General features: G+C 44.6%; 1 protein-coding gene across 1 annotated transcript; it reads left to right on the top strand.

Moving 5' to 3' along the window:
- Nucleotides 1-14,882: 14,882 nt before the first annotated feature.
- On the top strand, nt 14,883-18,952 carry LOC123105641 (PHD finger protein ALFIN-LIKE 3). The gene is made up of 5 exons (XM_044527738.1): nt 14,883-15,071; nt 15,226-15,258; nt 15,378-15,600; nt 18,162-18,285; nt 18,396-18,952. The coding sequence occupies exons 1-5, from the start codon at nt 14,957-14,959 to the stop codon at nt 18,651-18,653; spliced, it is 753 nt and encodes a 250-aa protein (XP_044383673.1). The 5' UTR covers nt 14,883-14,956; the 3' UTR covers nt 18,654-18,952.
- Nucleotides 18,953-21,069: the final 2,117 nt, after the last annotated feature.

Below are 21,069 nucleotides of genomic sequence, written 5' to 3'. Positions count from 1 at the left end.
TGAAGCTATGTACCTAGGGTAGGGGCACATACCTGTCCAAAGAGCCCTACCCAGGGACATCCCTAGGAGAAGTCACCTTTCAGTCGACTCGAAGGTATCCCACTCAACGGGTCCAAGACACTCGACCAAGAAGCTATCACTCGACCATGAAGCCAACCACTCGACTGCCAGGAGACCTAAAGTCACTCCGCAGGCAAACGGTCGGCTATTAAGTAGTCTTTATGGTCATTATAGCACTTTATTAGGGGCGTTACCAGTAACGCCCAACCTTAAATGTACCTTAAACCCTGCATCACTGAGGGCAGGAGAGGGCCAGCGAACTCTATATAAGCCACCCCCCTCCTCAGTATGAAGGGTTCGCACCCCTGTTATTCACACACGTATAATCCAATCGACCGCCTCCGGGCACCGAGACGTAGGGCTGTTACTTCCTTCGAGAAGGGCCTGAACTCGTAATCCTCGTGTGCTTATAGCTCCTCCATAGCTAAGATCTAGCCTCTCCATACACACCCCCCTACATCACTGTCAGAGTTAGAACCACGACAGTGGGCGATTCCCTTCGCCAGGTACCCGGCCGCCCGAAGCTCGGCGATGTCCTCCTCCTGGACGGAGGAGGCCATCCACTTGCCTTGACCTCCGGATCCGGACATGGTTGAGTGCTTGCTCGAGATGGAGAAGATGAGAACTTGGGCGTTGGAGCTCAAGAGTGGAAGGGCAGAGGAAGATAAAAGGCGTGGGTGAAGAAAAGGGATTCTTATCCCCTTATAAAGGCAGTAAATATTGAACGCCTCCCCACTCGCCTTAAAATTCGCCTCCTCCCAAGGGCTGTGTAAAATGGCACGGTTGGGTTAACCACGCTCGTATTGATGAAAATCCCGCAATAAGGGGACACGATCTCTGCTTTGACAAGACGTGCCAATTGAAACCGCATCTCGTAACACGGGATGGCAAACAAAACGATTCGATATAGTGACCGGGCAGACGTGATGTCACGTTGTAAAAAAGTTGTCAGCAGATTGGATTCGTGAAATATATATTCTCTCTACGGTTGTGTGTGGTGTGAGTTACAGGTCCAGACACATCGGTACGTCTGAAGACTGTTTGGGAGTTCGGAAGGAGGAACCCGCCTTGCAATGCCGAAGACAAATCTACGCGCCGGATACCTTGTCATTGAAGCCAGGTTCAGGGGCTACTGAGGGAGTCTTGGACTAAGGGGTCCTCGGGTGTCCGGCCTATTAGCCATGGGTCGGACTAATGGGCTGTGAAGATACGAAGACCGAAGACTGTACCCGTGTATGGATGGGACTCTCCTTGGCGTGGAAGGCAAGCTTGGTGACCGGATATGCAGATTCCCTTCTTTGTAACCGACCTTGTGTAACCCCGGATCCTCCCAGTGTCTATAAAAGCCGTAGGACTTAGTCCAGAGGGAGAGATATTCATTATCATAGCCATACAAGCTATACCTCTAGGGTTTAGCCATTATGATCTCGAGGTAGATCAACTCTTGTAATACTCATATTCATCAATATCAATCAAGCAGGACGTAGGGTATTACCTCCATAGAGAGGGACCGAACCTGGGTAAACATCGTGTCCCTTGTCTCCTGTTACCATCGACCTTAGACGCACAGTTCGAGACCCCCTACCCGAGATCCGCCGGTTTTGACACCGACAAAGACGATCACCACGGCGATGATTCCCATGGCGGCACTCCGGCACCACCGAAAGAGGGGGAAGAGAGTCTCCCCCTTGTGCTTCCTCCATGGCCTCCCCCTAGATGGGGAGAGGTTCTCCCTCTTGTCCTTGGCCTCCATGGTGATGAAGGCCCCCTCTAGCTTCCTCCTCCATGGCCTCCAGTGATCATGGCCCCTCCGGCAGGGTACCAGAGAGGGCCTAGATTGACTTTTCGTGGCTACAGAGGCTTGCGACGGTGGAACTTCCGATCTGGGTTTCTTTTTGGAGGTTTCTATATTTATAAGAATTTTTGGCGTCGGTCTCACGTCTTAGAGGCTTAGAGGCTTGTGGCCTCCTCGGGACTCTTCTAGTCCAACTCCGGTGCTTCGGGGGTCTCTTTTGGTCCATAAAAAATCACCATAAATTTTCAGCCCATTCCGAGAACTTTTATTTGTGCACAAAGAACGACACCACGGTAGATCTGCTAAAAATAGCGTCAGTCTAGGTTAGTTCTAATCAAATCATACCAAAACCATATAAAATTGTTGTAAACATGGCATGAATACTTCATAAATTATAGATATGTTGGAGACGTGTCAGCATCCCCAAGCTTAATTCCTGCTCGTCCTCGAGTAGGTAAATGATAAAAGAAATAAGTTATGAAGTGTGAATGCTAGCATAGTGCATAAATTTGATCAATGATAGTTCCAAACACCTTTTCTAGCATCATTATATATCATAAACAGTAGCTCATCTCATAAAACTTCTCATGATCAAGTAACAAGCTATTCACATGTCAAAGTATAGACCATAAAGTTTCTTGAAAACTAACAAACTATGTTCTCAGTCACCAAACAATTGCAATTCATCTTACTTTCAAGAAGGGTCTATGTAAGAGCTATGATTTAGCAAATTCCACATACTCAACTATCATATGTTCTTCCATGATTGCTAACACTCAAAGCATATTGTTAGAACAAATAGCCTCCGTCGAACACAGAGAAAGATAGGGGCTTAATGTTTCGCCTCCCAACTTATTTATCATATAGATAATTGTCAACAATAATAACTCATGATCAAATATATTTGAATGGTCATATATGCTTGGATTTCCCCCCACCACATGATGCTTGCCAACTAAAGGATAATTGAGGTTGAAATAAGAAGGAATACTATTGACTCTTGCATAAAAGTAAATACACGAAAGTAAAAGATAGGCCCTTCGCAGAGGGAAGCAGTGGTTGTCATGCATTTTTTATTTTGGGATGTGCAAACCCTTAGTGCGAAGGAACGTCACGTTGAATTTCCCTTTGTGATAGCAACCTTTATTATGCAGTCCGTCACTTCTATTTATTTACCATCACAAATTCATACAACGCTTATTTTCCCTTACAATAAAAGATCATACATATTTAGGAGCAATTTTTATTGCTTTTTGCACCGATGACAACTTACTTGAAGGATCTTATTCAATCCATAGGTAGATATGATGGACGCTTATGGCAAAAAACTGAGTTTAAGGGTTTTGGATGCACAAGTATTATCTCTACTTAGTACAAATTTTTGGCTAGTAAAAAACAAGATAGAGTGAGATACGAAGTGTAAAATAAAGTGCATTGATTTAGACCAACATGGAATTGTTACCTCATGCACATTATCTATTTTCGCCCTGGAAAGTCGTCCCGTGTTGGGGGACTACTCCTTTTATGGAGGAGGAACCTATGGGAACGGTAGTCCTGCATCGAGATTGTTAGTTGATTACCGCTGCACACTTTATCAAGATCAACCTATGGGAATAGCCGTCCCTTCCTTACCAAAGAAAGGAAAAAATTGAATCGGTTCAATTCTTGCCCTCATATCGAAATGAATCAAGAACGCCCGTGTAGATGATTCTTTACTGCGACAACATTGAGGGTTCCTCGAATAATGCAATATCTCATACCGGGTAAATCCTTAACCCTTCCCCCTCTTACTAATACTACAGAATGTTCTTGTAACTTATGCCCATCCTATCTACTCTACCTTTTTGTTAGCCCATCCCTTTGTTTTAATGCAGACTTTGATGGAGATCAAATGGTTGTTCAAGTCCAAACTGTTGAGGCCCCTTAGAGGTTCTAACCATGGAGCACGAGGGTCCTAAAAACATAATAACTCGGTCATCTATTTCAAATGAATATCTCATTTTTTAGCAACAGGGTTATGAAAACCCACCAGAAGCAAGTAGACGAATTGTATGTGCCAATTACCATTTAGCTAGCAAGCTCATAAATTCCCTTTGCCCCTACTGTACTCCAGCTTGGTAGTTTCCAAACTCCTGTAGCAGTTCTTGAACACCTAGAGGTGTCTGCTCTATAGGATCAGCATCTAGAGTTGATTTGTATTTTGTATTCTATACTATGTTTTCTTTATATATTAAATACAAAGCCCTTACTCTTTCTTTTGTTTGGAAAGCTCGAACACACAATGTTCCTAGGCAGTCTCTCTCGGGAAACATGGCCCAATTTCTCTTCTTTCTTTTCACGCGAGCAACAATTGGGAATAAAACAGACAGTGACCATGAGTTTAAAATGTAAAAAAAGGGAAGAGTGCATTCTCCACTTTCTTAGCTCGAAAATGCGTAATATAGTGATGTCATGTGTCTGTTTCTTTGAAAAGGTAAATGAATGGTGTCGATTTCCACACTGAGATTGCCTAAGAGGAAAATGATTTAATCTTTTATAAGAACTAAAGTTTCATCAGAATATAAAAATAGAAGTTACTCTAGGGATAACAGGCTGATCTTCCCCAAAATCGAATGTGTTTGTTTTTATATTATTTCGTGAAGGAATGAAAAGATACCTCAAAATACTTCAATTGGTACGCACAAGAAATAGGCCACGCAAAGGGGCCAGCAGCCCCCAAACCAAAGTCTGAGACGTACAATTACAACTCAAATTACTTCAGATATTTCTAGAGGCATTTGGGGCAATGCGAGCCCAGGTCCCGAAGATACCTGATTCTAAGTATGTTATTGAAGCGTTAAAGCGAGATTCAGGCCCTTTATAGGGAAGGCATATCATAGAGAATTATAATTCTCGATTCAAGCAAAGAGTGAGAAGTATGGCTTGGCCAGGAAAGCAGTAGTAGTGGCAGAGGTCGAGGTTCAAAAGAGAAATCCACACTCCTAATTCTTGGCTAGTGGTGAACGGAAACAAAATACTTTTCCTTGCTCTTTTGGGGTTTTTAAGGTGACCGGTGCCTTTCAAAAGTGTGCTTTGGGCCCAACTTCTTTCACGATCATGTCACGTCAAGGTACAGAAGAAAAAAGAACTGCAAATCCGATCCAATTCCCCCTCCACCCATTTTTAAATTTTGAATTTGAAATACTTTAATTATTATTTTTCCTTATACGGGAGCAGCCCTGGCTGAGTATTTTATGTACCGCGACCGACCTAACAGCTATCTGCGGCTGCTTCTTCATCATTCCGTTCCCTTTTTCAAACTCCACTTCTTCGTTAGGAATCGAGGATCTTTTAACAATACCCTGAAGCCCTAGACACTTGTTGCAAATAGTGTGGAATGGAACCAAATCTTTTCTATTTAGTAGTCTAAGTTTCTCGACGAGGATAATTAATTCTGTCAACTACTCGATACAACGAACTATTAGATCACGTCTTTCCTCGTTCATGGTTCTATATTCTTGTGTCCTAACTGGAATAAAAGAATTAGTACATCTGTTCCGCCCAAAATGGCCTAGTGGGGCCTATAGGACCATATGTCACTGCTTAATTTCTATTTTAGAGCATGGTTTGAAGGGGTTGTGGGTGATTCCCCTGAAAGGTGTGGAAAGTCACTGTTTGATGGCTCCCTTAATGTATGTGCAGAAAGTTTCTTCGCAAACTGCTCAATTTTGCCTTCTAGGGTCGGGAAAAAAAGTAAAAGGTCTCGCGAAGAAAATAATCCTATTTGACGAAATTTCCCTTTTTTATCTATGGAGTCACAACCGAGGTCATGGTAAATCCAGGAATTTGATTTGATTCATTTTTCTTATAGTATAGAAAAGAATGAAGTGGAGATCTTCCAAATCTTTCAACCCCTTGGAGTTATCATACGCTTGGAAGAAGAACTAGGAAGAAGAACAAAATATAAAGCCCAATAAGCATGTCTTGGGAGGCACAGACTTGCTTCCACGAGAGGCATGGTTGTGCCTCTCAGAAAAGGGGAAAATGTATTTTCTTTTTTCCTTCCACGAAAGGCACATAATTACTTCTGGTGGAGGCACAAATTAGCTTCCGCGAGAGGCACGGTCGTGCCTCTCCGAAATGGAAAAAAGTATTTTTTTTTCTTCCGTGAGAGGCACAAATTTATTTCTCGTGGAGGCATGGATTTGCTTCCGTGAGAGGCACAGTCGTGCCTCTTGAAAAGGGAAAAAACATGCTCTCGATTTGGGTTATTTCGTCCGTTTTTTCCGTGAAAACTCGTCGAAACCTATCAACACTGGATCTAATTTTGAAGATTGCAACGCGAGGAATCCAACGGTGAAAAAGGTTTTTCTATTTGGACGCATGGTTTGAGAAATAAAATGTTTTGCATAAATGGATCTATGAAAAAAAACTCATAGGTTGCGACAAGTGGCGCACATGCAGTGTGACACTTGTCGTAACCTTGGGGTGAGAGTGATCTTTGCAAGAAGTACTCGTTAATTAGTGATCTCAGCTACAACAAAAAAGAAGAATGAGGGAAACAAATCGGTCATGGGCCGAATTTTCATAGCACGAACTAGTGGGCATATGCCACTTTTTTCCTTTTCCTTCTTTATCCATGGGCCTGAGTAGCCCAGTCGAGTGGATGTGGATGTGAGCGTGAGAGAGTAGGCTTAGATCTTAGGTGTTCGTCTGCTCGATCTGTGCAACAAGAGATAGCTGGAGGCACACATTACTGAATTGTATGATGGCTAGAAGTGTATGGTCTCTGGTGCCTGAGCAAATGGTGGAACACATGTGTGATAATCAAGATCTAAGTGCGAAAGAATGGCAGTTTATGATGCATGAATCTATGAACCATGATGAATTCACAAGGATGGTGGTCACTCTGTGGGCTATATGGAAAGCGAGGAGGAAGGCAATCTATGAGGAAATCTTCCAAAGTCCTTTGTCAACCCACTGTTTTATCGGTTCTTTTCTGGCGGACATCTCGGCATTAACAAAGCCAAACCAGAGTTAGAATCGCTCCCCGGTAGCTCGTCCTTCGTCATGGCAAGCACCCCCATCAGAACATGTAAAGATCAACTCCGGCGCAGCTGTTTTCAAGGAGGCAGCGGTGGGGCTGTAGCTGCTGTCTGTAGAGATGAGGATGGGATTTTCTAGGAGTATCATGCATCATATATAGCAATCACACGGATCCGGAGACTCTAGAAGCAATGGCAGTGAGAGAGGCTCTGGTTGTTGCAAAAGATCTTTATGTGCACAAAATACAAGTGGCATCAGATTGCACGACAATTGTCGACGGAATACAACATGGTTCATCAACAATTTATGGACCAATCATACAGGAAATAAAGGACCATTCTCATACTTTTACTTCTTATAACATAGTTCATGAGTTTAGGAGCTCGAATACCGAGGCTCATAATCTCGCTAAGCATGCTTTAATATTGGGGTTCGGCCGTTGTATTTGGCTCGAACAACCTGGTGATCTTCTTTTCATACCTGTAAACGTTGTGATGATTTAATAAAGTTTGGCCAGATTGTCTCAAAAAAAAGATCTTAGGTGTTGGTGTTGAGTTGTATAACTTGCAGGGATGTTTGCATCTCCCGCAAGTTTCCTGTAAATGTTCTTTCTTTCTTCTAATGGGGTCTTTTTTAGGAAATAAAGACTTTTGCAAGTCTGAACTTCAGCTCTTTCCATATTGTTCATTGCCTTAGAGCTTGTAATAAGGTTGCAGACGCTCTTGTGTTGTATGGGTCGAAGATGAAGCTCGTACCCCAAACGGTATGGCCGGGTCTTGCCCCTACCTTTGCCCGGTCTTTTGTTGCTAGCGACATCGCTAGACACGTTGATTAATGGAATGAAATGTTTGAAGCTCAAAAAAAATGATACATTTTTGTGTGTACTCTTTTAAGAAAACAATGATCCTTCAGATCGGAGCGGCCACCATGTCCGAGTTGTCGGCACCGCCACCACGCCACTGCTGCAACCCGTTTTTCCAACGACGCATGTTCGCTGCGCGGCCAGCAACTGGCGCCTTACCTTCGCGTCGTTCCGTGCGCAGCCAACGATGCCGCGCCCCGCCGCCATCCATTTCTGCCGACGACGCATCGTCACGCATTTTCCACATCCACTGACCGCGTGCGGCGTTCCACGCAGCCAACCATGGCGCCGCATAGCCTTGCCGCTGTGTCGCTCAAACGGCAGGCACGCCCAGCCGCCTGCACCACCGTCGTTCTGTGCAGCCACGCCGCGCCGTCCACCTTGCGGGCTCCCGCATACTCGCCATGACTACGTCTACGGAGCGAGGTCACGCACGTGTCTCAAACCATCGTTGAAGCAACCACCAGGCAATCATGCTTCCTTTCTTCTAGATGTGTGTATACACTCTGGTTGAGATCGATTTGCATGAGTGCAATGGACATACAAGGGAAACCATCAATGGTTAGACGAGCAATTGCTAGTCAGGAGAAGATCAGATTGAATATGACAAGGGCATTTCCAATCGATCCTCAATGACCTGTTAGAAGAGTAAAAACATGATCCGCAATAACATCGAGGAGTGGCGATGCATCTTCCCCGGCTGCGACGACGATGCACCGACCTGGACCCATGTCTCGCCGGCGGTGGCCTGTCGAGGTAAGATTGGCTCGACCTCTACTATGTCAAAGATGATAATGATGATGAGTAGCCTAGTGTAATTAAAGTTTGAATTTATATTTAATGTTCGGTTGTTAAGACTAGGTTGACCCTATGTTTATATGTATGCAAATTTCGGTTGAAACTAGGTTGAATTTATGCAAATTTAAATATTACTCCCCTAAATCCAGGAAATCGGCTAGAACCAACTGAAACTGAGTGAAGTATAAATACTTCACTAAAATTTACTTGGTCGGATCCTCCTCTACATTTTAAGAAACGGTTAGAAATGCCCTAACTCCAGATCGATTCGTTTATGGATCCATGCGTGCTCCCGTGGCCATGGACAGCCTGGTGCGCCGACGAACAGTAATCATGTACCCAAAAAAAGGAACAGTACTTGTTTTTTTTTTAAAGGAGGAAGACCCCCGGCCTCTGCATCTGAACATACATGCAGCCATTTTATTAATTATTCACAAAAGACCTTACAAAATAATACAATAGTAAGACTAAAGTCACTGTCTAGACAACATCTGTCGCTACTCTTATCCAGTTGATGAAGGGATGTTGATAGTCTGGGCCTAATACCAAACAGACCTCGCAACCAAACATAACATCTAAGACCTGAGGCCCCAACCAGGACGCCTGCCGGGTATGGGGCACCCACCGGTCCGACGTACACTCAGAGGCCGCTGCCGCCACCTGCCACCAATCCATCTTCAGAGCTGTACTGCTGCATCTACCTTGCTCGGTCTAACTGTCGTCGATGCCACCACGACGCCAGACAATGTCACCGTCCTACGCGAGTCCATCATCGCACATCAGGCGCCTAATCTTCAGGGCGCCATGCCATTGAGATCTGTCACCATCAATGTGCATGATGAAGCACCGCCACCAAAGACGTCGTCCACTGTTCCCTCGAGCCCGCGTACACCTCCAAGAAAGACGCCCCCAAGGGGGAAACGACACAATCGCGCCACCGTCTTCTGATCTCTTTGGCATCTAGCCAAGAGCAGATTTTTCACTCAGATCTGTTCAAAGAACTTCATTCAGCTTCTTGTGCACGAACCGTCGCCTTCTCCGACGGAGACTAGACCAAAAGGATCCAGCCGCCACTGACAGATCCATGCAGCCAACACCGGGAGATGACGACAGTCTCTCTGTACCGGAGATAGCATGAACCGGAGCAGATCGAGTCGGAGACGATGAAACCCCTGGAGCTCCCGCAGACCAGCGAGCCGCCGGCACCACCGCGTCCAGATCGCCGGACTCGTGAACAGATCCCTCTTATTCACTGATGTAGGTATTTATACTCTCCCAAAGGTGTGTTACAACTTATAAGAGATGTCTTTTAGAGAAAAAGACACGAGCCAATAGTTCCCTAATTAACAAAAGTTAATTAATTCGTAACAAAATCCACATCTGCTAGCCGCGACCTTGGGCATAAAAGAAACATGGTGTAGTTTGATCATGGCTACTGCCTGAGTTTCTTGGAGCTGCTGCACTCAGGGGAACTGTAGTGCTTTATGTGGTCTGCTTTGGCCGGGGTTATCCGCACGCATTTGCCGTGGAACCACCACACGTAGATGTCGCAGCCGATCCAGAACTTGCTGAACCTTGGTGGTGGGGAGGGGGGGGGGGGGTCTTTGTACCTTTGTAAAAGAACAACCAGAAGCAAGGAATTTGTGAGAGTAATAAAAAAGGTGCTGCTAAATCTCAGTTCAAAAACGTACAAATTGATTAATCTGGTGTTTTTTTTTTGCGAATAATCTGGTGTTGTTCAAAAACGTGTTGGGCTGAGGCTGGAAGCGGGCATGGTGTCTGCCTTCCGCTATGTCGGGCTTCTTAACTTGCTTTCCTGTTTGGGCTGTGGCCTCTGGCTTGCAGTCCTTTCCGTTTTCTTTTTTTTTTACTTTTTTTATTTTCTCTTAGGTCTCCCACATAAATACTTATATTTTGTTTCTTCTTTTTTAGTTTTCCTATCTTCCAGTGGAATTTTAAGGATGCAGCTCACTATGTGTGTACAACACAATTAAAACAAATGTTTGTGTTTTTTAAATATATGTTCTGAATATCAAAAAGTGTTCTCGTTATGAAACTTTGTGCAAAAAGTTAAAAAATGTTCTCATTCTGGAAACATTTTCTTGTTTCTTAAAAAGTGTTAGTGTTTCTCAAAATAGTTATTTGTGTTTTCAAAAAATATTTGAATTTTTGAACATTTTCTTATTTTAAAAACTGTTTGGAATTTAAAAAATTGATCAGCTTTTCAAAAATTGTTTGGAATTACCGAAATAATTCATTTTTTAAAATACAATTTGAAAATTTGTTTGTGTTCAAAAAAAATTGGCTTTTAAAAATTGTTCAAATTTTCAGTTTTTTTTTAAGTTTTTCGAGTCTCAACCCTGTTGCGTATTTTTATATAGTTCGCGCTTTGCATGATCACCAGCAACCATGAGGCCAACTGGCTAGCTGCACCCGTTTGAAGTGTGAGGTCGCGTTACAAAAAAAGAAGTTGCTTTCGCGTGGACCTGTGCGTCCGGCTAGCTGCACTCGTTTCCTGCACCACACGAGTTGAAGCCCACCACGCGTTTCTCAACACAGCACAGAACTTAAGCCCACACAAGGAGAAAAATATAACTCAAAAGCCCACATGATAAACATGCCGAATCTAAACATGGATGACGTGTCTTAGGCCCCGTTCGGATCCTCTCCTACTCCCAGCTTCTTTGGTCAGCACGTGGAGTCGTCTCGAACGTGGCAGCTCCTGGAAGCCAGCTTCGCGGAGCGAACTGCCCTTAAGGATGGCAATGGGTAGGGTATGGGGCGGGTAGAGCAATACCATACCCATACCCTTGTAGTCAATGGGTACAAAATTCTACCCATACCCATACCCATGGGTATGATACTTTACCCGTACCCATACCCGACAGGTACCCATACCCATTGGGTACCCAACGGGCAGTTCAAATAGTACACAAGCTATTCGCAATTTTACATTCATCTATAGCACATTTGACAAAAAAACATTGATCTCAACTCAATAACAAATAGTTGAGTAGATGAAAATTATCTCAATTCAAATTGACAATTGGTAACAACTTTAACATAGGTTCATAAGCTCACAACATAACTTTAACATATGTACACTTGTGATTGTGAATCACGGGTAAGATTCACATGTCACTATAAAATGGGTAGGGTATGGGTATATCCATGGGTAAAAGGCTATACCTGTTCCCAACCCATGACTTAACGGGTAGGGTATGTGTACTATCCGTTGGTATAAAGTTGCGCCCATACCCTACCCATGCGGGTACGATACTCGCGGGTACCCGTACCCATGGGTAAAATTTGTCATCCCTGCCCTCGTAGTGCAAAAACGAGAAGCGGGTCGAACCTAGCTTCAAAAATGGAAGGAGGCGGAGTTGGACGTAATTATCGGATATGCCACCGCCAAGTGAACTCTGGGGCAGCGTACCGGTTCGATCGATATGTTTCTCTCACCGATACGTTCTCTCCCGTATGAGAAACCACCTAACTGGGCTTTATGCTTGCTTCCTGGGCTGCCGGCCCATGTAGACGAGAGCTAGAGAGCAGCCGCGCGCTGCCAAAGTGCCGAACGCATCACTGGCTCCGCCAAGAAGCTGGCTAGCGCTGCCTCCCCGAGAAGCTGGCCACTTTGGGAAGCCAGCAGACTTCCGAATGGGCCCTTAGTGGACTGAGACCTAGATGGTCTTTAGAAAAGAAGAATATGGAACCAGTTTTCGCGTGCAATCAGTAATAGCTAAAGCTTTGTATAAATTTGAACTAAAACCATTACGAGTAATTTGGAACGGAGGGAGTACATGCTGATATCAAAAAAAAACTTGACAGGTACATGCGGCAAGAACTAAATAACACAACACTTGATAGCAAGAAGTAAATAACAAAACACTTAACAAAAAATACATCAAAACAACTAGAATACACGCGTGCTTTGCGGTGCCCGTTTTTTCAAATTATTTGCCTATTTGGCCGTTAATTCTCAGATAGATCTTTTACTTATATCAATCAATGGACCGAGCATTGTTGTTCATTTTCTGTGGGGCTTTTGTGTTTTTGGCTTCCATGATTTTGTGGTGTTGTAGGAGGATATTAGTCCAAAAGAAACGTATAGAGATTTCCAGAAGCAAAGACACATGATCACCGAAACTTGATAGGATATTAGTCAATTTTTTACAGCTTTACAACAATTGTTCTTCACAAAGATGAAATCATAGACGAACTACCAAAAAATATCCATAGGCAGTGGTTGCTGTCACCCATGTCCTGGAACTTCAAGGCCAAACCATAATATCGGATAGGGATGCAACTAGAAATAAAATTCTATGGAATCAGCTCTATAGACAAAGCAGTCGTGTTCACAAATAAACATCGTGATTCCTCTATAACCCTCCTGGGAAAGCAACAACTGAGATACAAAACATTGATGAGTTTTTATGGCTACATGATAGTTACAACCCAGTGCTGAAACAATTTCGATCTGAATCTACTATTGATTCTAACTTTAGAGCACAACATGCAAATTTGATTCAAACTTGAAGATAAAATCCCCTTGGAATTTGCTACTTGTTTAGCCCGGAGCAAGTAATATCAAATTCAAATCTGGCTGAGAAAGGAGAAGGGGGGAGGTGGGGGAGGGGGGAGCGAGGGATCAGTAGCTATGATGCATACCTTGTCGACGGCAGTGTGTCGAGGAAGACGATCGAGTCCTGAAGTCAGTGGGCATCCCTACGTAGCGCCATCGTTGGCCGCTGTGGCATGACTCGCCGCCTTCTCGTCAATGACCCGCGCGCCCGCCGTTGCCGAGCATTACCTCGTTGCGAGAGGGAGAGAAAGAGAGAGATGGGGAAGGGGCGTGCGGCGCAATGGCGAGTTTGTGATGACTGTGCAGACATGCAGTGCGGAAGAGGCGGTTATGGGCTGGCGGTGTTGTGCCGTGATATGCGATGTTTTTTTTGTGTGTGGCTAGGTCTCAATCGACTGAGATTTAACCAAGTCTCAGTCAAGTGATATACTCCCTCCGTCCGGAAATACTTGTCATTAAAATGGATGTATGTAGATGTATTTTAGTTTTAGATACATTCATTTTTATCCATTTTAATGACAAGTATTTCCGTGCGAAGGGAGTAGTATATAATGAGAAAAAGAGAAAACTAAGAAGATTTTTTTAAGAATCTCTATGCAAGATCAAAGGCATATAGCATCGACTGAGACATAAAAAAGTCTCAGTCGACTGAGACTTAGCAAAACTATTTCATTTTCCCATCAAAATGTGCGACACATCAACTGATACGTGAATAGTCGGCCGTACCGCTAATTCCCCTCATTTACAGGAGCGACACATCACCAGGATACGTGTATCTGGGAGGGGACCAAGCGGTAAACAATTTTCAACTCACCCATTGATAATCGTGGTCAGTTTTATCTCTCTAGCCCCGAGCGACCACAGCCCTCACGTTCGAGGGAGCTTAGTAACTCTAGTGATATAGCAAGTGCATGGAACTGGTTTGCATGCAATCATTTCTCATGTCTGAATCTTCTTAGGTAGAATATTATTGTTCACAATATAGGCTCCACACCACTTCCAAGAGCCTCTAAAATTTCTAAATGCACATTTTTCACTGGACAGAGGGAGTAGCAACTTTTGTTAATTCTCCTAAACTTCTTTCTCTAAATCCAGTTTTATTTCATTTCATTTTGCTGGGTAAACCACTTTCAATATACGAGCCCCTCGTTGACATCGGGTAAACCATCGACGAGCACGAGGCAGGGCCGCCCAAGAGACACATATTTCCGACGTCATTTGCACCTGGAAAATGTTTTGCTGGTAACCATTTTAAGGACAAGTATTTTCGGACGGAGGGAGTAGAGTTTTAGTCTCGTCTCCGGAAAGTGGTCAAGTGATATGGTCCATAGCGCTCATCTGGGCCGTTGATGGCGAGATCCAACGGCAGGTGACGCGTGGAGCGGCGCGCAATGTCACGTCGCGATTCCGAACTCCTGTGGGTCGGCGCGGGCAGTTGGTTGGAAAGCGCGATCTGAGATAGTCGGGCTCAGAACCAGGTCGACCCGTCCCAGTCGGAGCCAGGTCACCAGCCCACCCGGGCCCACCGCGGCCGGGCCCGTGTCCCTGCCACACTCCCGCCCACCCCGCTGCACACCCGCCCACCCACGTCCACATGGGACCATCACCGCGGGCCCACAGCGTCAGCGACCTACCTCGGATCCCCGGGATCGCCCGCGTCGCCAGGCAAATCCTTTCGGCCCGGGCACAGTGTAATAAAACCGAATCCAAATCCTTCCTTGGGTCAGACTCGACGACGCCCGCACGCACGCCGCAGACCCAACCGCTGCCCCCCACCCCCCTCCCTCGAGCTCGCCGCCGCCGCCGCCGCCGGCCGCCCCGCCCCGGCAAGATGGAGACGGCCCGGGCCCCCGCCGCCCCCGCCATGTCCAGGCCGCGCACCGTGGAGGCTATCTTCAGGGACTTCTCCGCGCGCCGCGCCGGCCTCGTCCGCGCGCTCACCTCCGGTGAGTACCCGACCGACCGACCGCGCCCCCTTCCCTTCTCCTCCTCCCCCCCTCATCTCCTTTTGCCCTCTCGTAGCGCCGCGCTGACGGGCCACCCGCGCGCGCCGCAGATCTAACACCGCGCTTCTCTCCTGCGCCTCGTGCCGCCGTGCAGATGTCGACGACTTCTTCGACAGCTGCGACCCAGGTGAGTTGCCCCCCCCCCCCCAGATTGGATGGATGGATTGGGCGGCTCCGCTGCCGGGCGGTGGGATCCGGACGGGGATTGACTGGATGGGCCTCGGTTTTCTCTCTCTCTGCCCGCAGATAAGGAGAACCTCTGCCTCTACGGCCACCCCGACGGGACCTGGGAGGTGTCGCTGCCGGCGGAGGAGGTGCCGCCCGAGCTGCCCGAGCCGGCCCTCGGCATCAATTTCGCCCGCAACGGCATGAACCGCCGCGACTGGCTCTCCCTCGTCGCCGTCCACTCCGACTCGTGGCTCCTCTCCGTCGCCTTCTTCTTCGGGGCGCCGCTCACCGCCAACGAACGGTAATTTTACTGCCTCTGACGATTTCTCTCAGCTTGGTGCCTCTGACGATTGATTAGCTTTTAAATTGTCTATTCTATGTTACTCCTGATTGACAGTTTAGGCAAGATGAAATGTGGTCTTTTTCGATAGAGTACTTTAGCTTGACTGCTAGGTGACTTGCGGAGTTGGGATACGCGTGACCGATTTGATGGCGCATTTATTTTGTTTCACTTGGTGGTTGGTGCATGTGTGTGCATGTGCACATGTATCTTGTGCTCCTCTCTTTGTTTCTTTTCTTTGCTTTGAGTGTATCGGAGGGTCATGCTTTTTGTTTCAGTTTGCTTTATTGGGTTTGCAGTTACTTGTTCCCTTCTTTCTGTGACCCTCTGGGTTTGATGGCGATATAATCCATAGGGTTCAGCTGTTAGTTAGGCCATATGAAAAGCAACTACCCCCTTTCACTTTATTTCAGAAATCATATACACAAATAAAGGATTGCGTGCTTCTGTGTAGTTCCATCATTTGCAGTTTCGGCTGCTATAAAGAATTTTAATCTCTATATCCATTTTTGTGTTTGCGGTGACAAACTATGCCACATTGTCACAATTTGCTCTAAGCTTAGCTATTTAGAGACCAAGATTAAAATGCCATCTATCTATGAGTAAAAACTCAAAAGATTCTAATATTCTTCCCAGAAAGGAGAAGGGTCTTATATTGATGGCGGGCCAGGGCCATTCCTTTCTAAGTTCCTGCCATGTTAATTGCAGAGTTATTGATTTACATCTATGGGGTTGTAGTAGTTGAAGAAGTTGTGCATTTACTGAGTGATGTAATGTGTATACGAAGCAAACAGGAAACATACAATTTATATCATGACCTACCACATCATCAAATGCGCAGTTTTAGGGCTTTTACAGTATCATCATGCTGAATGGCCAAAACATCTTGTCAAAGGCTTTAAGTAAATATAAAGGTGGTTTGGCGTAGTAAGAAGCAACTATTCCTTTTCCCTTTATTTCAGAAATCATATATACACAAATAATGGACAGTGTGCTTCTGTGTAGTTCCCAGTTTCGGCTGCTCTAAAGAATTTTAATGTCCAGCCTATTTTTATGTTTGTGGTGATGAACTGTGCCACACATTTCCACAACTTGTTCTAAGCTTAGCTATGTAGGACCGACGATCAAAGTGCCATCTATCTATGAGTAAAACTCTAAAGGGTTCCAAGATTCTTCTCACAAAGAAGGAAGAAGGCTCTTATATTGGTGGCGGGACCATTCCTTCCTGAAGTTCTGTCATGTTAATTGCAGAGCTATTTATTTCTGTCATCTTGCTCTTTTTTGTGGACCCTTTATGGGGCAGCATATTATGAGTTCATTTTGTTTCTCTATATAGTCTGTACACTGAATGACAACCAGTTTTTTTTTTCTGCGGGAAAGATGAAAACCAGGCTTATTTGTTTTTTTAAATCTCAAAATGGAGTTAATAGCAACCAATGCCCATTGTTTAATTTATTTCTTGTTCAAGCATGCTGGTAAAGCCATAATTCCAGAATCTTTCTTACATTAACTTGTGTGTTTAGTTTGTGCACCTTGCACCTTTTTCCCCCACACTACAGTGAGAGTTTGCTGCCTAAGTACTTCATATACCTTGTGCAGCTTCTGGGTCCTGTGTTTGTAATGTGCATAATTTTGACCTTCGAAATTTAGCTAGCTGGAATAAAAGAAAACACTTAAAAATCTTCACTTCAGTATTGCACTCCTTCATGGACCCTGTTACATCTTGTCAGTTTGTCACTCGTCATCTCTAGAAATTAACAATTGGACCATGAGAATCCTTAAAAAAACAGATATTCTTTAGTGATCCCATTTTATTGTTTGTTCTACAATTTACTTATAATAGGGTTTCGTTTTCACTTGAATGTTCATGTACCCTTATCTTAGTCATCATATCATAGTGAAATTCGTACTTTGCTCACTTGAGCAATTTTTTCCTTTTTGCAACAAATTATTTCAAAAGGCTTCATTGATTTTTTTCCTTGTATACATACCTAGTACATTAATGTTGGTGGCCTGCCATGCTAGTAATATATTTACAGTCCGTGACTCCGTTCTCTTGTGTTAGCACTAAAGATAAAGGCCCACTCTGCTCATCTATATTGAAAGTGGTGTGAAGCCTATATTGTGTGGAAAAAGAACTACACAGGGCAAATGATTGGATGCAAAACCGGTTCCATGCACCTGCTATACTGTTCTTGATGTATTCTTTGTTAAGTGTTCTGTTATTTAGTTCTTGCCACATGTAGCTGTCAAGTTTATGCCTAGCTTTAGCTATTTACTGATTGCACAAGAAAACTGGTTCCATGTTTTTTCTTTCTTTTCAAAAGGCCATTTTGAGTATTTCCGCAAATCCCTTCTTGTTGTTCTGTTATTACTGTTCTCTTTTTCTCTTGGCCGCTTTTTGTCCTAAGAAAATGTTCTCCCCTTTAATGGAGTTCTTATAATGTGTATATCAAGTTGGTGTGAAAGCTTCAGCTGCACCTTGTTGCCAATCCAACGTTTCTGTGCCTTGTGTCTGCCAGGAAGCGCTTGTTCAGCATGATCAACGATCTTCCAAACGTGTATGAAAGTATGGTTGACAGGAAGCACAGGGACAGGTCTGGTGTTGATAGCAGTGGCAAATCCAGGCACTCATCAAAGCCAAAGGTACGCTGACTGACCCCTCCACTGCAGTAGTTTGTGTTTGTTGGAAATTCCGAAACTGGGAGCGCATCTCCGAACGTAACTCGAACTGAATTGCAATTTGTTATGTGCAGCAACGAACTGATGATGTCCGCCCAAAGAACTCCAGAGCAGTTGCTCGAGAAGAAGACGACGACAATGACGAAGAACACAGTGAAACCTTTTGCGGAAGCTGCAACGGCATATACAATGCAAGCGAGTTCTGGATCGGCTGCGACATGTGCGAGCGGTGGTTCCACGGCAAATGCGTGCGGATAACCCCGGCCAAGGCGGATCACATAAAGCACTACAAGTGCCCTGAATGCAGCAGCTCCAAGAAAATCAGGCAGTAGGCGGTGGCCTGCAAGTCTGCTTCAGCCGTCTCTGACCCATCTGATCAAACTACACCATGTTTCTTTTCTGCCCAAGGTCGCGGCTAGCGGATGTGGATTCCTCTAGAAACTGTGCTCCCTCCCATGTGGTAGTCTCCTAGCCGTAGGTGCTGTGAAAGACTGATACATAGCTCATACTCTCGTAGCATTATAGATGTTTCCTTGGTTGTCATTTGATGTGTTCATTCCCAGGTGTGGACAATGTCGTCGCAACGTTTGCTGATGTTGATTGAATTGTGCCTTGGTAGGCGATTTGCTGATTGGCTTGTGTTTTTGCAAAATGAACTGCCTTTCGTTGATCCGTCTGAGGGCCGAGTGGCTCCCTCAACCCTAGCGGAAGTACAGGGGCCAAAGAATTTATACAGGTAGACTAAACACAGGTCCACAGACGGGACCCACCCCAAAATCCCAATCTCCCCGCCCTTTCTCCCTCTCCCTCCTCCGCCACACGCCCGCCGCCGCCCGCACCTACGGCGATGGCGGCCGTCGCGACCTCGGAGGTGGCGTGGCACAAGTCGATGATATAGCCTCATTTGAATTCGCTGGAGATGTGATTAACACGTGCCAAGTCGATGAAATTGGTTCGTTCACAATTATGGCATTTTCCTACTGCATCGATTCAGCTGGTGCGTTAGAAGCGTCTAGAGACTTTCAGTGTTCCGAGTTCACTCCGTATGTGCGAAATTAGTTTAGTTTTGTTCCCATTGCTGAAATTAGTTGAGTAGCAGGCAATTTTCAATTCGTAACTTCAAAAGGGGGAACACAGCGGATCCTTTATCTACTGCCTTGGGTATTTCCAAACTTGCTTTGGAACATCAGGAAAAACTTGTGTCATCTTCGGTTGAGTTGGGCTGTACTAGTCCTGCTGTTCAAATGCTTCCATTGGAGTAGTATATAGACGTCTCTCTGTGGGGGGTTTGCATTTTGTACCAAGCGCGTCATACTTTTCTTCAAGATTGGAATCAGAAGAGCTTCCTCTGTGGTATCTAAGCGCCCGTTCGGAAGTCCTCCGCCTCCGCGCTTCTCCAGAAGCTGGCCGAACACGACGGCTCAGTATGTTGTTTCTTTTGCTATGCTGTGAGATTTTGAATATATGTTCTGCTTTAGGAATTCTCTGTGTTTAGTGAACTTCTATTGCCATGTTTGGAAACCAACTCTGAAATTGTAGTCTCCTTGTTAGATATATTACCTTATTTTAGTAATTGGCAGTGGTTTGACAAATACCTCGCAGGATTATTGGTTGATCATCAGGTTTCGGTAACTTTCACTTTGAAAAGCTGGGTGCCTGGGTGTTCATTTCCTATATGCTATAAATATGTATTGTTTACATTTCGGTCGTAACTGTTTGCCCTGAGTTGCAATGTTGTCATCTCTCTTCACTTCACAGATTTGATGATCAGTACCAATATGTATATGATCCTACATTTGCACGGGCAAACTTTCTTGGTGTTTAATCAAAAAATATATTACATGATCTTTATTGTATATGTATGTGTTTGAATAAATCAGTATCGGAAAATATAGATGTATTTTTTTTGTGAATTATGTGCTTCACTGAGCATGTTTATCAATAGCACAATTTGATACCAGTTGAGGTTTTCTATTGCTGGAGCATTGAGATAATTTATTAAGTATCTATATGATCTGGTGAAAAGCATAGCATAGTGTGTGATTTTAAGTTATTCATACAACTATTTGGATAACGTTAGTGATCCATTGACCAAACAGACAAGGAGCTTGCTCCGGATTGCTATATACAACATCAGCTACATCAGAGGCCTATTCCCTGAGAAGTACTTCAATGATAAGTCTGAGCTGGCAGTAGGTTAGGATCGGTGCCCAGTATCTATCTACATTCACTCATTCAGTTTGAATTTTTTAGCTCAGTATCTCAAACAACCTTTTATTTGTTGCAGAGATGAAGCTTAAGAACCTGATGCATATGGATGCTGACCCCAAGAGACTGATTCATTGGATGAAGAAAGGCAAGATGTTTACTGTTTTATGATTATATGTTTTAGATGCGCTTTCTCTATGCGTTTGTCCTACAGTTGCTTATCATGTGTCATAATCATCATGCAGTCTCACACAGCTACCCCAACTCAAACGGGGAGGAAGTTGCAATGAAATGAGTCGCACAGGGAGCAAAAAGAATAGTGCCACGTTCAAGTCAAATGCAGCAGAAGTCACTCCTGATCAGATGAGGTGCTATTTTAGATATCCCTTCTGGGTGCTATGATTCATTTTTTATTGTTAGTCTTTTGTGCATGCAGAATGGTATGATTTTGTGCATAGAAGTTCAGTTATATGTTTTTTGTCTATGATAGTGTGTGAGAAGTTAAGTTACAGAGGAGCTGCTCACCTGTTGGCAATTAGT

Source organism: Triticum aestivum, chromosome 5A (assembly GCF_018294505.1).
Source record: "Triticum aestivum cultivar Chinese Spring chromosome 5A, IWGSC CS RefSeq v2.1, whole genome shotgun sequence".
NCBI classification, from domain to species: Eukaryota; Viridiplantae; Streptophyta; class Magnoliopsida; order Poales; family Poaceae; genus Triticum; species Triticum aestivum.
This window is presented reverse-complemented; position numbering and strand designations above follow the sequence as displayed.